This window comes from Acanthisitta chloris, unplaced genomic scaffold (genome assembly GCF_000695815.1).
Source record: "Acanthisitta chloris isolate BGI_N310 unplaced genomic scaffold, ASM69581v1 scaffold5475, whole genome shotgun sequence".
Lineage (NCBI taxonomy): Eukaryota > Metazoa > Chordata > Aves > Passeriformes > Acanthisittidae > Acanthisitta > Acanthisitta chloris.
In genome coordinates, this window is record NW_008674185.1 from 72,246 (window position 1) to 87,732 (window position 15,487).

At 39.2% G+C, this 15,487-nt stretch overlaps 1 protein-coding gene across 1 annotated transcript in view; it reads right to left on the reverse strand.

The window, feature by feature from the left end:
* The window catches only part of TRIO (trio Rho guanine nucleotide exchange factor), a gene marked incomplete at its 3' end in the record, with an annotated part of 158,167 nt that overhangs the window by 71,724 nt on the left and 70,956 nt on the right, over window positions 1-15,487 (reverse strand). The window contains exons 16-23 of the mRNA XM_009075227.1: window positions 15,324-15,485; window positions 13,908-14,062; window positions 12,642-12,760; window positions 7,775-7,890; window positions 4,394-4,516; window positions 1,488-1,682; window positions 1,261-1,376; window positions 641-707 (exon numbers count right to left, since the gene is read on the reverse strand). Of these exons, the coding sequence (XP_009073475.1) occupies window positions 641-707; window positions 1,261-1,376; window positions 1,488-1,682; window positions 4,394-4,516; window positions 7,775-7,890; window positions 12,642-12,760; window positions 13,908-14,062; window positions 15,324-15,485 (1,053 nt within the window). The remainder of the gene's footprint in view (window positions 1-640; window positions 708-1,260; window positions 1,377-1,487; window positions 1,683-4,393; window positions 4,517-7,774; window positions 7,891-12,641; window positions 12,761-13,907; window positions 14,063-15,323; window positions 15,486-15,487) is intronic.

The window sequence follows — 15,487 nt, forward strand, 5'->3', positions numbered from 1 at the left end:
TGTTGTGTCAAATACACCTTGTGATTTTGACAGCGAAATCAAAGTTCTAAAACTGACAATTTAACATAGTCCCCGAGACTTCATAATTTAAAATGCACAGTGTTCTTGACAACCTCTAATGCTTCAGGATATTCCTTATCAAGGTCATGTCTGCAGTCTAGAAGTTCATGCTTTGTGCAACAGCTACCACTGAACATTACTTGCTTCAGCATAACAATTACTGGGCACTTTTCCATGGAATCTCTCTGAATTTCTATTCAAAAAGTCAGCCAGTAGCAGAACATGTGATACAGATAATAAGAGAATTAGCACAAGCTCTTCTCTATTGCTAGCAAAGCAAATAAAGTAAACCCCTCCTTTTTCCCTCCTCTCTCCAAAACAAAACCCCCACACACAATTATGAATTGGGAAAGGAACAAATGCTCAAACTCAGTACTGACAAAAGCAAAACATGAAGGATGAATTCTGAAATGGCTGTTATCAGATGCAATTCTAAGTTTCTCCTTAATAGCAGTAAAGATACTTAATTTGTTCCTATGACTGCAAACCAATCATGCTCAGCTGTTAAAACCAGAAAGAAACAGAAAGCAGTGGATTGAATCTTGCCTTCAAAGATTAGTGAAAAAAAAAGAGAACTTACATCCATGCATTCCCGGAGGTCTCTTACGTAAGCCTTCTCTGTCTGAATTAGCTCAGCCATAATGAACCTTAGGTGAAAACAGAAAGAATAATCAAAGCTCAGTCTGTTAGATCATTACGAATGCATAATAACCAGAACACATCTTTCTCCTCATCGGCTTTTGCTTTTTCCACTGCTGCAAGAAAAAAATCTGAGAACTGAAATGCGAAGAGAGACAACAGATGAAGGAAACATACGAGGTAACATCCCTCCATTACTAACCAGCACCAAAAAAAATGGGGAAAGAGACGGAATTTTTTCTCTAACACTTTTCACTTGTTACAGTCATTTAACTTTTGTCTTTCCTCCTCCCCTTACACATTTATTTCACATTATTTCTAAAAAGAAAAAAGGCATGTTAAAAGAAGTCTAACATACTTTTCAAAGTTTAAGATTCTGGCATTCTAGAATTATCTGTGAGAGCAAGCATGTGAATAAATGGCAATAGAAGCTACTGAGTAATACCACTCTCTTTTTACCATTTTTATGATTTCTAAGCTGCCAGACAAGCTGTGACAGTTGTTTCATTATCAGGATTGACTTATGCATTCTTATGGATTAAAAATAAATAAATGTATTACTCTTTCCTGCGGGCAGACTTGCGTTTTTCTTCGTTAAGCTCATGAGCAGCATCGCGCAGTTTCACCTCTGACCCAGGGACACTGGCTGGGATTATATCCAGCTGCAAGCTTTTGCTCTTTATTAAAGAAAGGAAGAATTGATTAAGGAAGGAGACAGGAGAAAATGATAACTAAATCAAATGCAAGCAAAGCTTGTTTGTCTGTCATCACACTCAAATTTCTCTTACCGATTTATTGGAATCGGAGGAAATACCCAGAGCTTTCTCTAAAGAGGTCCTGTATTTCTCCATGCGCAGGGAAAAGTCTCTGTACCTCTTGTCCACTGCTGTGACACATTTTTTAATCTCTGTTGCATGAGCATGCCCTTTTTCACAAAAGCCATCAGCCAGCTGTATCAACAACTTCACCCTCTCTTTGGTTTGCTATGAAAACAGGAAAATATCGAACAGTTACTAGCTCTACCTGTCATGTGGGGGGTCATTTTGGTTAACTTGTTACTGAGTGCAATTGGAGAAGTCACCAAAGGAGCTACTTTCTTCCTCTCTATTCCCAGAACTCCTTTAAAGAGATACCCTTTTTCTACATAAAAATAGCACGAGGGGGTTTGACGCCATAGACGGTATTTTGTTCATTACCACTGAAGCACTGGTATTAGACCTGGTCCACAGTCTCAAGTATCTACATCCTTTAGACACCGCTGAAACACTGAGATGGAGATAAGTCTTGTTATATGCTTTACACTGTAACAGACTAAGACTGTATTCCTTTGATCTTTTTTAGACTTTTGTGCGGGAGGAGTGGCTGATACACCTGAAGGCTGTGCTGCCATTCAGTTGTTCAAGAGAATCTAAGAGAACAAGTAGGCATCACCAAATCTGTGACTAAGGGCTTTTCTCAAAGAGCAAGCTGCCTAAGACTATGCACTCTCTTTCATGTAAATCTTAAGTCATCCACAATGGATGAGTTTATACATCCACTTTTTTCTCTCTGATAGCATGTCAGAATGAAGTGTACTGTCAGGGCCCTCGGTAATAGGGAGTTAAGCAAAACAGTCAATAAAAACTTGACTCAGTTTTGTCAGTTGAAAAAATTAATAGCTTGTCCTCTTCTTCTTTTGTTTTGCTTTTTGTTTTAAATTCTTCTTTCCTAACGGTCCCTCATCCAAGCATTTCTTTTCAGTGTGGAATCAGCAAGGGCTAATGCAACCCCCGGTCAGTAGCGAAATGCCAAGGGAGTGGCACAAACAACATCCTTTCAAAATGGGCACCCACGTCATCTGCAGGCTGACAGAGGAAACGAGGGGGAGCAGTAGTGCTCTGCATGCTGGAAGGGATCCTGCAGAACAAAGGCTAGAGCAAAGCTCAGATCAAAGAAAATCCAGGTTTGAAAATCAAAAGTGATCTCCATTCTTTCTGTATCCTCTTTTCTCCCTTCCCATATATTCCATGATCAACTCTATCTCCAAGTCTCTTCCTGAGATGATCCCTTCATACAAATGTACATTTGCTTACTTTCTTGGGTTCTATTATCTGTCTATGAAGATTGGAGAACCAAGGGGTAGAAACAGGTGACAAAATAGAACACAGAGACAGACAAGGCTACATAAACTCAGGCACTTCAGTCATACGCTGGTTGTCTGTCTTTCACATGTGAAAACAGGTTAGCCTCACCAGCAACATATGCATCTCTGTATAGGCCTCCAGAGATGTAGGACAACATTGTGCTGCCATGACTCAAAAAGGTTTATACCAGAATCACAGAATACTTTACTAAAATTAGTTACCTAAAAAATAAAGCTTTAATTTTTCTATTATCTTCTAATTAAGTCACAGCTGAAAGATAATATGCCTTGTTGTGTTTTATATCCTAAATAAACGTTCAGTAATCCACAGTCGTGAGGACATAAAAGTGCAAATCAAAAGCCCTGCAAGGTTTGTAGGTATTGAAAACATTTTTAAGCAATCTCACTACGATTCTGCCATGAGAAATCAACAGCACATAGGGCTCATGGAGCTCCAGTAATGATGACTATCTGCTGATTATCTTCTGGTTTATTCTGTTCCCAGGAGAAATACAGAAACTCACTGCAAGTAAACAGATATTGACGGACATACCCTTGGGGGATTTTTTGGGGGTCAAGGGGAATTCAGCTCTTTTCTTTTGTTTCAAATGTTACATAATTCAATTTTCATTCAACTTGTTTATCAACAACCTGCACAAAGGGATAGAATGCACCTAATCAAGTTTGCTGATGATAGGGGGAGTGGCTGATACACAAGACCTTGATAGGCTGAAGAGCTGGGCAGAGAGAAATCTTATGAGGTTCAACAAGGGCAATTGTAGGGTCTTGCACCTGGGTAGAAATAACCCCAAATACCACTACAGGTTGGGGGCTGACCTACTAGAGAGCAGTTCTCTGGAGAAGAACCCGGGCGTCATGGTGGATGACAAGCTGAACATGAGCTAGCAGTGTGCCCTTGTGGCCAGGAGGGCAAATGATATCTGAGGTGCATAGGGTAGAGTGTGGCCAGCGAGTTGAGGGAGGTGATTCTTCCCCCTCTACTCAGCCCTAGGTGAGGCCACATCTGGAGTACTGTGTTCAGTTCTGGACTCCACAGTTCAGGGAAGACAAGGAGCTACTGGAGAGGGACCGACCGAGGGCCATCAAGATGATTAGGGGTCTGGAGCATCTCTTACTAGGAGAGACTGCAGGAGCTGGGGCTGTTTAGTCTAGAGAAGAGAAGACTGAGATAAAATACATACAAGTATCTCAAAGGTGGCTCTGAGATACAATACATACAAGTATCTCAAAGGTGGCTGTCAAGAGGAATGTGCACTCTCTTCAGTGGTGCACAGAGACAGGGTAAGGAGCAATGGCCATAAACGAAAACACAAAAAGTTGCACCTCAACATAAGAAACTTCTTTATGTTGAGGGTGGCAGAGCATTGGAATAGGCTGCTCAGAGAGGTTGTGGAGTCTCACCCTCTGGAGACATTTAAAATCCACCTGGATGCATTCCTGGGCAACCTGCTATAGACAACTCTGCCTTGGCAGCGGGGTTGGACTAGATGATCCCCAGAGGTCCCTTCTAACTCTTACTCTTCTGTGATGGTTTTTTTCTCTTTATTTTACCTTTGCTGTGATCTGAAATTCTTCATGTTCTTTTAACAACTCTTGAGTGTGCTGGATACTGGAACCAGTGGAAGTATGTGTGGACAAATAAAACTCTCCGTTGTCATGAATCCATTCCAGAGCCTAAATAAAGCAATAATGAAGGAAAAGAGAAAAGACAATATATTTTTTTCCAATATAAATCAATCACTTGCAATCAGTATTTCAACATACACAGATTGACTACAGGTAAATTTTACTCCATGTCACTTGTGGCAATCATCTAATACCTCTACAATATCAAACAGCTTGTAACTCTGAAATAATTCGCTTAGTTTATGAAGCAATGCTTAAAACATTAAGAATGACATATGAATCTGAATACTTCAGGGAGTCCAGTACCACAGGCCTAAAGCAGTACACTATTAAAAGGTTCTACCTGACTGTGTTCACAGTTTTGGTAGTATACTCCCCAGCTGAGGGGGGGGGGGAAAATCACTTTTTTGGTGCCACACAGGACATCTGTACTCAGAAATATGCATTTTCCAACTTGTAAAAATGGACATAAGACCACCAAATGTGCAGGCTAAACTTTCCAAGCACATAACGTTTAACTATCACTTCCCTCTTCAGCCTCACAAAGTATGGTCTGTGCTCCTAGAAATTAAACCTGCAGCAGAGAAGGAATGGTGAGATGTATCAGTTAAACCAATTAAAGTATGTAAAGGCAGAAAAAGAACTAAGAACTGCAAAGGCAAACTGTTTCCCTTCCACATCCTGACACCTTATTCTTGCACTATTATGAAAAATGCTGATCCATGTTATTATATATGTTCTACCCCCATTAATATCTGCTACTCTTTCAAGCATAACTGAGTGGTCATGAGCAATTTCTGGCTACTGGAAAAAAAAAGTCTTGCTGCTCTTTCAAGCATAACTCAGTGGTCATGAGTAATTTCTGGCTACTGGAAAAAAAAAGTCCTCTCAAACTGTCACATAACAGTAAAAATCCAACTGAAGACTGTTTTGCAGCTCTAAATGCAGGCTACCTACAGCAGTATGCACAGGTGTGTGAACTTAGAAACTTCTTGTTTCTAACAAAGCCAGTGTCAGAAGTTCAAAGAGGTTAATACAGCTTGCTTAGAAACATCTTATTACTAAATGCACGTGTATCTGCTGTGCCTTCAGTAAATATGTACAGCACTAGATAAAAGTTTAATACCTCAAGAGAAAAAGTAGATTGTTAGTGGGTCCTCACTCTTCCCTTAAAAGGGTAAACTGAAATTAAGAGAGTTGATCTATCCACATTACCAAGAATAAGAAAAGTTTTATCTTGGTACATAGTAGATATGTATCTTTCAAGAGCATAACTTCACACAGAATCAGAAAAGCTCATCAAGGCTGTGATGGAACAACTGTGATTATCCTACTTCCACTTAGGATGTTTTTATCCCTCTTGATGAAAAAACTAGAGTGAGTACAAAGCCTTCAAAACTCAACACTGAGTGTGAATGCTAGGATGCCATTTACCTAGTCACATACTAGTGCACACGCAAGCCTGATGAGATGGGCCTATGCTTTTAAAAATTTGCCAATGGAAACAAACCAACAACTCCTGGACTACTAGCAAAAAAATCCACATTTTAACCAAACACCTCTATGACACCCCTTGTCATTCTAATGTCAATCTTTGTAAGTGAAAACTGATATGGACAGGCAGCATGGCCATCGCTGGTATTACTAACAGCATTTGACACTTTTCGCTTTTAACTTTTTCACTTCTACCTTTTTTAAGTGGGTTTATTACACAATGTTGGAATGAATGATAAACAAAAACTTCCCAGCCCCAAATAATGGAATGGTTTGGTTTGGAAGAGACCTCAAAGATCATTTAGTTTCAATCCCCCAGCCATGAGAATGAAGTGTTGTCCTTTCATAACTTGTTGACAGTTCTCTAGAGGCACAATTTGACAGAAAGTTCATCTTGATGTTAATTCCTACAGTTTAGATCAGCTCTAATTTCATGTGAGGTATCACTACACAAACTGGGGAAATCAGTTGAGGGATCAGGTAAAGCTCTTAATTCTTGAAGGATCTGAGAATCTACCATTGTCTACTGTTGCTTACAAACTGTACATTGCAGGGCATCAAGATCTGAAAGCACAAAGAATGTCTCCTTCCAACTTCCAAACAGAAATGAAAGACAGCAACATCTCAATTTTTTGGGCTAATCAGTGTGGTGTCCCATATACAGTTTGGTTTGCTTTGTTTTTCGATGACTGAACTGGTGATTGCTGAAAAATGGGATTCACAGTGAAAATGCTGACAGATCTTTATCTCTAGTATTTGCCTGTTAGTCAGTAATCTCTATACAAAAGCAAGTAGATCATGTGCTTGGCAGAGGTTGAAATTAAGGTTATTCAAAAGTGGGGTGGGGGGCAGGGAAGGGGTGTTGTTGTTGTTGTTTTAAACAGGTATCAATCTTCAAATGCACTCTAAGATTTATCTTGCAGTAATTTCTTTGTGAAAGCATGAAAGACAGACTTGAGAATTCTTTCGAGAGAATAAAACAGACCACTAGTGTTTGAACTTTTGTCTAAATTCGCTGTCAGAAAAATAAAAATTAGTTTTTTGAGTCCTTTAAAGTGGAACTAACTATATTTCACACTATGGGCGTGTCCTTTTCTGCAGAACAGGAACAGATAGCTTCCTTTCTTTGTCCTATATCCAGTTAAAAAAACCCCAACAAACCAGTAATAAAACATTGCGGATCATTCTAGTTACTAATTCTGCCTTGAACCCCCTACTTATTTTAATGACATGTGTTTTAATTAGTGAAGGAGATTTTTTGTGTGTGGTGGTCACTTAACAGTTCTTTCCAGACTGCTAAACTTGACAAAATACAAAGAGGTGGATCTACTATGCAAGAAACCACAATACCAAATACACATAGAATTGGAAAACCAAAGTGATTCAGTTATTATTGTTTAATGAGTTATCCAACTTGTCAGATTTCTAGAACTGCCAATCAACTTAATTAGATATTTTTTCTGCAGTGTCTGAGAAAAATGTTGCTGCCTGTTATTTCCCCAGTCAAATTAGGTGTGTGGGTAAAACTTAACAAGCGTAACAATTTGTCAAACACAAGCTTGCAGAAATGAGATCTGCCAGTACCAGATGAAGCTAGCAGAAGCAAAACACTACCTTTAAGTTACAGCAGTACAGACGACCTGGCTCTACAAATTTAGTTGTTCTGTATTAAAGGAAAAGTAAATAATTTAACTTTCTATTTTAATAATTGACCTTTCAGCCATTTGAAAAACTGAAGTCAATGAAAAATTTGTTACCATGGGACAAGACATTGCATGTCAACCCTTGAGGATCTTTATATAAAACCCTCACCTGTTTGGCACTTCTTTCAAACACCACATACTGTTGGCACTGATCAAGACGTCTTTTACGCATGGTCCAATAATGCAGCACACGGTTCTCCCTCTGGAAGAGTTCATTCAAGATATCTGAAGAAATGAAAATAGTTTCAACCGAGGTTATGACAACCGGATTTGAAATATCACATCAAAATCAGGGAAATAAACTACTTTAGATTTTAGAATTTACAATACACTTACTCTTTCTGTTACGCTTTGCTTTCTCCCGATATTCGTGAAACACAGGGTCCCTTTTTCATGACTTACAGAAATGTTGGTTAAAGAAAGTAAAGACGTAATTAAAAGTTACTACTGACACATTTTTCTCTCAATTATTTTTCACACAGGGACCAGCACTGCTGACAGCAGAATTAAAAATGTAGTCTGGTAAGGATGGCTCTTGATGAAGTTTCCTCAGAAAGAATGAGCAGGTACAAGTAATCATCATAGTAATCACCAAAAAAATGATTTTAATATAGCAGTATCCTATAAAGTATTTTAATGATTTAATACATATGAACAAATATATAACCTTAGGTCACCACAAGATCAAATGCAGCATAAGTAGTTATTATATGAACAAAAACCCAAGAAATAAAAATAGACAATTACTAGGTTTGTAATTATCTATCACAAAAAAAAAAATCAAAACCAATACGGTATAATTGAGTAAGCTGACTTGTTCAAATATGAGCAAATTTAAGCCCTGAGAAAATTTCCAGGCAATTAATTAACTCCACAATTTCTTATTCTGTTCTTGAGTATCAGAAACAGTCTGCCACTGAGAAATCACATACAAATCCCATAATGTAATTCCACATGTCTGACTTCTAAATTCTTCCTGAATATCAAAGACCTCCCTGTTTATAATATGCAGAAGATTTTATCTGAACTCTGCTCTTTTAATGCTTATGGTTTTTTTGTCAAAAGCAGTCATTCTAGCAGTTTCTTGTGAAGCTCACTTTACCCATTGCTTCTTCCATAGCAGCAGCCCTACTTGACTTTGCAGCTACTGCAAACCCAGATGGCAAGCTGACACACAGGGAAATGAGGACACCCAATGTCTCAGGTGATTCTGTCAGAAGTGCACAGAGCTAAAGGGGAGGTCTAGCAGAAGCAGAAGGGACCACAAAAAAGGCACATTCTTCACACTAATGCTTTACTTGCTTTTCTACTTAGACCCACAGCTGGCTATTTTCCACAGTTACTTGGAGACTATCAGGTGCTAGGTGTCTTAAAGGTTTCTACATTCCACCCTGCTCACTGTGCAGGTCCACCATGCTCTACATCCCAAAAGCCAACAACTCCAAGAAACAGTTTGACAGAAAAGCTCAAATAAAAGGAAGGCTGCGGGGAAAAGTATCTCTGTGTGCCTCATCAGTGAACTGGGACCAAACACAACCACTTGTGACAGCCTCCCTGGGAATTATGAAACCTGTCTGCATCACCGCCAACATCCTCCTGGTTGGAAGCACAGTATTCCCACTTGCCACGGGGTGCTGAGATCACCCAGAACTTGCTTTTTGTTGGAATCTGGTCACTGCAGTCAAGGTTTTCTTTCTGCTGGTCAGGCTCCACTCAAATATGCCTCAACTGATCTGTCCCTTAGCCAAGCTATGAGCTGATCTGCTATGAGCCTCTCCTGCTTTGGCAGTTTTATTTCTGCCTTATGTCACCTCCAAAATGCTTGCTCAGAATATGTGCCAGATTTTGGGAGGCAGGGAGATGAGGTGGGTGGGAGGGACACTATTATACAGTGCAACACACCCAATTGGACACACCATATAAAAAGAGACATCTTGATAGTGATGCATGCAAAGTAGTTCTGACAAAGAGCAAGCAAGGTGAATTTAGCTAAATTGGATCAGCATTTGTTCTGTCAGGACATGATACAGATGGCAAGGCAGTGAGAGATATTTGGCTAGGCATTGTTAGTGTTACTGCCATTAATTTCTTGGACTGACAAGAAGGAGAAAAATATTCTATAAAATACTCTCAGGAAGTTATAGAACATCAGTATTTAATACTAGGTTTCGGAAAAAAAAAGCTCTGTTTCAAGCCATCTCAACTATAGTCCCTGCTGTTATTTTCTTTGATTTTAACATTTGTTAGGATTGTTTCCTGAACTTTGAGCTTATTCTCCAGGCCCAGAGAGCTCTCAGCTGTCTTTATGCATCTTGTACCCTCTTATCAACCTATCTAAAAATATAAGCACCATTAGACAAGTTACTGTACTATGTTCAGTCATAGCCTGTACAGTAGAGACAGGTAACAGAGAAACACAAACTTAGCAGCAGGAGCAAAGATGAAGATGCTCCATTTGTGAGCTTACAGTAGTTGTCACCAGCTGAGTCCACCTGCCACAACACAGATTTAGGCCACAACTCCTTCCTAAAATTCAGCTTTGCCATGGTGTATGAGACAGTATTTGGATACTCTTAAATTGCACATCAAGGAAATTATTTACACTGGTACGCAGGGACAGAAAGACACCTCTCAGAGTTCCGTACCATTTTAATTCCTGTTTCCCATGAAGCATGTGCTTAGCCAAACTTGGCCTAGATCAATGCATTGCCTTTCTAGGTATCATAATCTGCAGATGGGAACAAGGGTCAAGTATGCCACTGAATGAGGGTTTCGAAAAATGTTCAGCATTTCTGCAGAAATTCAATGGTTTCTCAAGTTTTTAAAGCATTGATTCATATATTATATAGTGACTGCAGTCTGCCAGTTTCAAGCATACAGCTGAGTATGAGCATGTAATGCTCTAGTAGAATACAGGTAACCTCTATTTCACCAAAACAAAATTAACACTCTGGAGTTTTTCCTCTATTTAGAAAAGAGATGAGAAGAGCTTTATTTTTTCCCTTATATGCATATTTGAACAGAAAGATGAGAGTGAACTTTTAAATCACTTGTTCAGGTACCACCATACCACTGAGATCTAAAAGGAAGGAATCCTTGTAGTTCTATCTTGACTCATGTTTAAGTGTCAGAAGCATATATTACATGGCTTATAGAGGGGAAAAAGTGTTAAGAGTACACAGCTTACTTTTTTCCTGCTTGGGGATTTCTGCTTCTTTTTTTGTTGTTTTTTAAACACTCATCCAGAATTTTAAATGTACATAGAATATGCATAGCACAATGGCTCTGACATATAATTGTAATTCTTAGGGACATTAGCAGAGGCTTTTCTACTCTTTCCTCATCTGAACACATTTACCTGTCTCAGAAGGACTGTTATTTCATAGACTTCAAAACTGAATTTTTAAAAAGTTTGCCTAATACTCAGTAAGTGTGATAGCTACAACTTCCTGCTTGCTTCTGCTTTGTTTTCATTACTATGTCAACAACACTTCAGTTATAGATGCTATCAGCATTTGTGTGGAGATTTTGTCTTGTACACTCCTGTAAATGCTGATGTCTTGGGAGCAGAGGAAAAACAATCCTTTGTTTTAGCTCTACATGCTCAAAGCTTCCAATTATTTCCTCGAGTGAAAATCACAGCCAGTACCCTATTTTTTTCCAACACAAAAAAATTGAACACAGGGAAATCTTCGATTTGAGTAGTGCCAGATACATGGGTAAGTTTAATGCAAACTCTTTTCACCTTGTAGTAAAGTGAAACAGTGAGCATGCCCTTTTGTAATACCTTCATCAAGTAAATTAGAGCGGAAGTGACCTCTGGAGACCATCTGTTTCTATCTCCTCTTTAAAGCAGGACTAACTTCGTTTTTCAGGGGTTTGTTCAACTCAGTTTTAAAAATTCTTAAGGGCAGAGATTCTCAAGTTTTTCAGGGGTTTGTTCAACTAAGATTTAAAAATTCTTAAGGGCAGAGATTCTACCACCTCTCTCTGGGCTACCTGCTCTACTCCATCCTGCTGTAACCCTCAGAATTTTCCTTGCTGCAACTCTTCCTCAGGACCTACTTCCATATTCCTCTGAGTTTGGCTCCAACATATTTCCTCAGGACCTACTTCCACATTCCTCTGAGTTTGGCTCCAACATATGCCTAACTCCCCTTTAGGTAGTTGGAAACAGCAATTAATTATACAGTTAGACTTCTCTGGGTTTGAGTCCGTAGCATGGCCCGAGTTTTTGCAGTCACATCGACTGGCAATTAAATTAGCAAAATGGAATATTTACTTCTGAATCTCTCTGCTCTCTGTTCTGCCCACCTCACCCATCAGTTATGCATACCCTATTAATTTTTGCACTTTTGTCCCTGAAAGCCCTACAGGTCTCTGTCTCTCTCCATTCCCTAGAGTACATAGTACACTTTAAATCTGCATCATATATTACTAATCTTAGCAAAAGCCAAGCCTCATGTAACAGTTCTTTCCTGCTTCACCTGAACTACTACCTATCTACACATCTAATTTAAACATGATGCCAGTTATTCTATACTCCACGAAGTTCCTCAGTACTGATTCAAACTATATGAAGGGCCCAAAGGCATCATTCAAGGGATTATCTAACCTCACACTCTCATGGAACTTGCAGAGTGCGGGACACTAACATCCTGAGTAAGCCTACAGTGATCAGCTCACACTTGGCTTCACAACAAACATTATCATGTGGAAGTTCACTATCTCATTATCTCAACAAAAGCAGCACATTTGAAAGAAGATTAGGTGTAAGAAGCAGATAAATAAATTCCAAGCAACTTCATTTGAGTATAGAAGACTTTGAAGACTGGCAGCTCCTTCAAAGCGTGCAAGCAATTTTAATTGGTTCTTGTTAAGCCTGACAGAACTTTTTCCACCTGGGCAGGCTTCACTACCCTACCACCAAGATTACATTCTTGTGAGGGGAAAAAAAAGAACAAGAAACCCCTTACTTTTCACTTGCTGTTCAGGTGCTTTGATGTGTGTCACCATCCCTGGCATGTTGACACTGTTCCTGTGCAGGTATTTCAGGAAGACATCGGCATTCAAAACTAGAGAGTCAGAGGAATTACTTTATTTGAAGATGCACAAATACACATCCAGATAGGGATTAAGGATTTTCCTCACCCCTGTTTTGTACATTTCTCACCCTCTACAATTTTGGAAAGCATTGCTTGTTAAATCTTTCCACAAGTAAGCTAAGCCAAGCCAATCATTAAAATAGTCTTTCCATCAAACAGCAGTTAAACCTTACTCACCTGGCAGGAAAAACACTCAGCTCAGCTGTCTCCTTCATTTTAATGTACACCAAGTCCTACATATGGACTGGCTGCCTTATTTTTAATATGCGGAGTGTGAAATGCTACTTTAAAAGGTTAGATAAACTTAGCATCGTCTGATACAGTAACAAAGACACAAAGTCATTTCTCATACCATTTTAAAACAAAGGTTGGTAACTCATGCCAGCTGCAGAAGGACCTATTTGACAGTATACTTTGGGTTATGCTAAAATGTTTTTGAGTATTGTAATCTATGCACTGAGAACAAAAAGGTTTGTAACAAAAAAAGTTCTAGACAATTAGTAGCCTGACATGGTGATGCTGTAAAATGTCTTTGATTACAGAGTTAGTTACCCTCCTCTGCAAGCACCTGTTACACATTTAATTCAGTTTGATCAATAACTTTCTTCACCAGGACATCAGTTGGAAAAAAACCCTTTAATTTCTCTGAAGGCTATTAAACAAATCCAACTACTCCCACATGCTTGTCTAGCAATTTTCTTCCTTCCATACTCTGCTGTAGTCCAAGTATATCTGAGAGCTGCTCTAATGCACAGGCAGCAGTGGCACTATGTGACTGTCACATCTCTTCCAGAGCAGCAGCCTTTAAGCATTCTGTAGAATGACAGTTGCTCAAAGCAGAGATTTCCAATTCCTCTTCAGTCACACTGGGGAACCTGACATCTACTGAAGCTCAACAGGAAATATATTTATAAAACTAGCTACAATTTTATCACGTGGCAGGACTCTCTTAATCACTGTCAGAAGCAGCTAACATGCCACTTCCCACATCTTTGCAGTTCAGGCCATACCTGTAGCTTTCAAATGGGCACTGCTGCTTTCCACAGCCATTTCAGCACTCTAAGAGTGATTGTTTGCCTGCATGCTTTCCAAGGCACATAAGACCAAAAAAAAAAATAAAAAATAAAAATCATCGACCATACCTTTAGAAATGCCTCCTTCTGTTCCAGGTGTTTGCTTATCATGGGAGTAACATGATCTGTTTCAGAGTTGGGACCCAGTTTGTCTGCTCCCCCACACCAATCTTCTTCTCGCTTATATTCTTGCTCCAGGCTTTCCAGCACACTGCACACCTATCAGGAAAACAGAGACCAATATAATCATAACTCAGTAAGACAAAATCAAAATTCAAGCCTAAAAAAGGGAAAACCAATCTATCCCTTACATATACCCTATCTTCTGACATGTTTTGATAGGGACTTAAGGCAACAAACTTTGGCTATAGGTTTGCAAGCATTGGCCTGCTTATGTGGAATTGCTCAGAGGCTATCCCTAAAGTTGTCCATCTTCCTCAGCCTCTCTGACTGCATAGTTCAGGATGGGTTTAAGTTATTACTGCATAGGAAGCAATCTTGTCAACCTTCCCCCAAATATTTCTGTGGACAAGTAGGATGAAGCTGATTTTTCTCTGACTCCCTTGCAAAAACCAGAATTAACCACCTGAAGTACTTCCATTAAAGCCTATGTGCAACTTATTTATGGTTTAAGCAAAACTTCGTGAAACAAGCAAAAATCCTCAATACAACTTGCACAGTGTGTTCCAGCTTGAAGGTGTTCTACAAAACTTTTCTTAATAAAAAAAAATATGAGGAATATTAAAAGGTAAAGTGATACAGGAGGCAGAAGGTTTCAGCCTTCATCAATAGTCACTGCACTTTCGTCATGTACCTTCTTTGAAGTTTGTTAATTGAAGCAAGTATAGCCAAACAAATTACACTGTAGTCTCTTACCAATTAATACAATTTGTCTAATACTCATTTGTAATACAATGGGTTGAAAGGGACTTTTAACATCATTTATAGTCCAGCTTTGCTGCCATGGCCAGGAACATCTTTCACTAGATAGGTTGCTAGAAGCCATGCCCAACCTGACTTCGAGTACTTTCAGGGATGGGGCATCCACAACTTCTCCAAGCAACCTGTTGCAGTGCCTCATCACCCTCACTGCAAAAAACGTCTTCCTGACATACAATGCAAATCACTGCATTTCAGTTTAAAACTATTGTTCCTTGTCATGTCACTACAGGCCTGGTAAAAAGTTATTGTTTTCTAAGACTCTTTTACGTATGAAAAGGCTCCAATATATGGTTTCTCATTCTATGGCAGGTCGTAAGAGGATTTGCTTTTTGCTTTCTTTGTATAACTGCAGTTGTTACCAAATTAGTAAATATAACTAAACCTAGTAAACAAATTTTTAAGGTAATGCTGTTTTATGCCACACTGAAGAATTAGCCAAGGCAAACACAGATCATGTAGCATTTCTGTTGGTAATGCTGTTTCATGCCACACTGAAGAATTAGCCAAAGCAAACACAGATCATGTAGCATTTCTGTACCTGTTCAGAAGTTTTATAGAAGGCAACAGAGGCATTCACAAGCTTGAGACGGTCCTCCATCTTCAGCATCAGCTGCTGCCAGTGGGAAGCGACCTTCTCTGCACACTCCCGGATCATATCCATATCATAGTGATTAGCCTGCAGCATTGCCTCTGCCTTCTGCT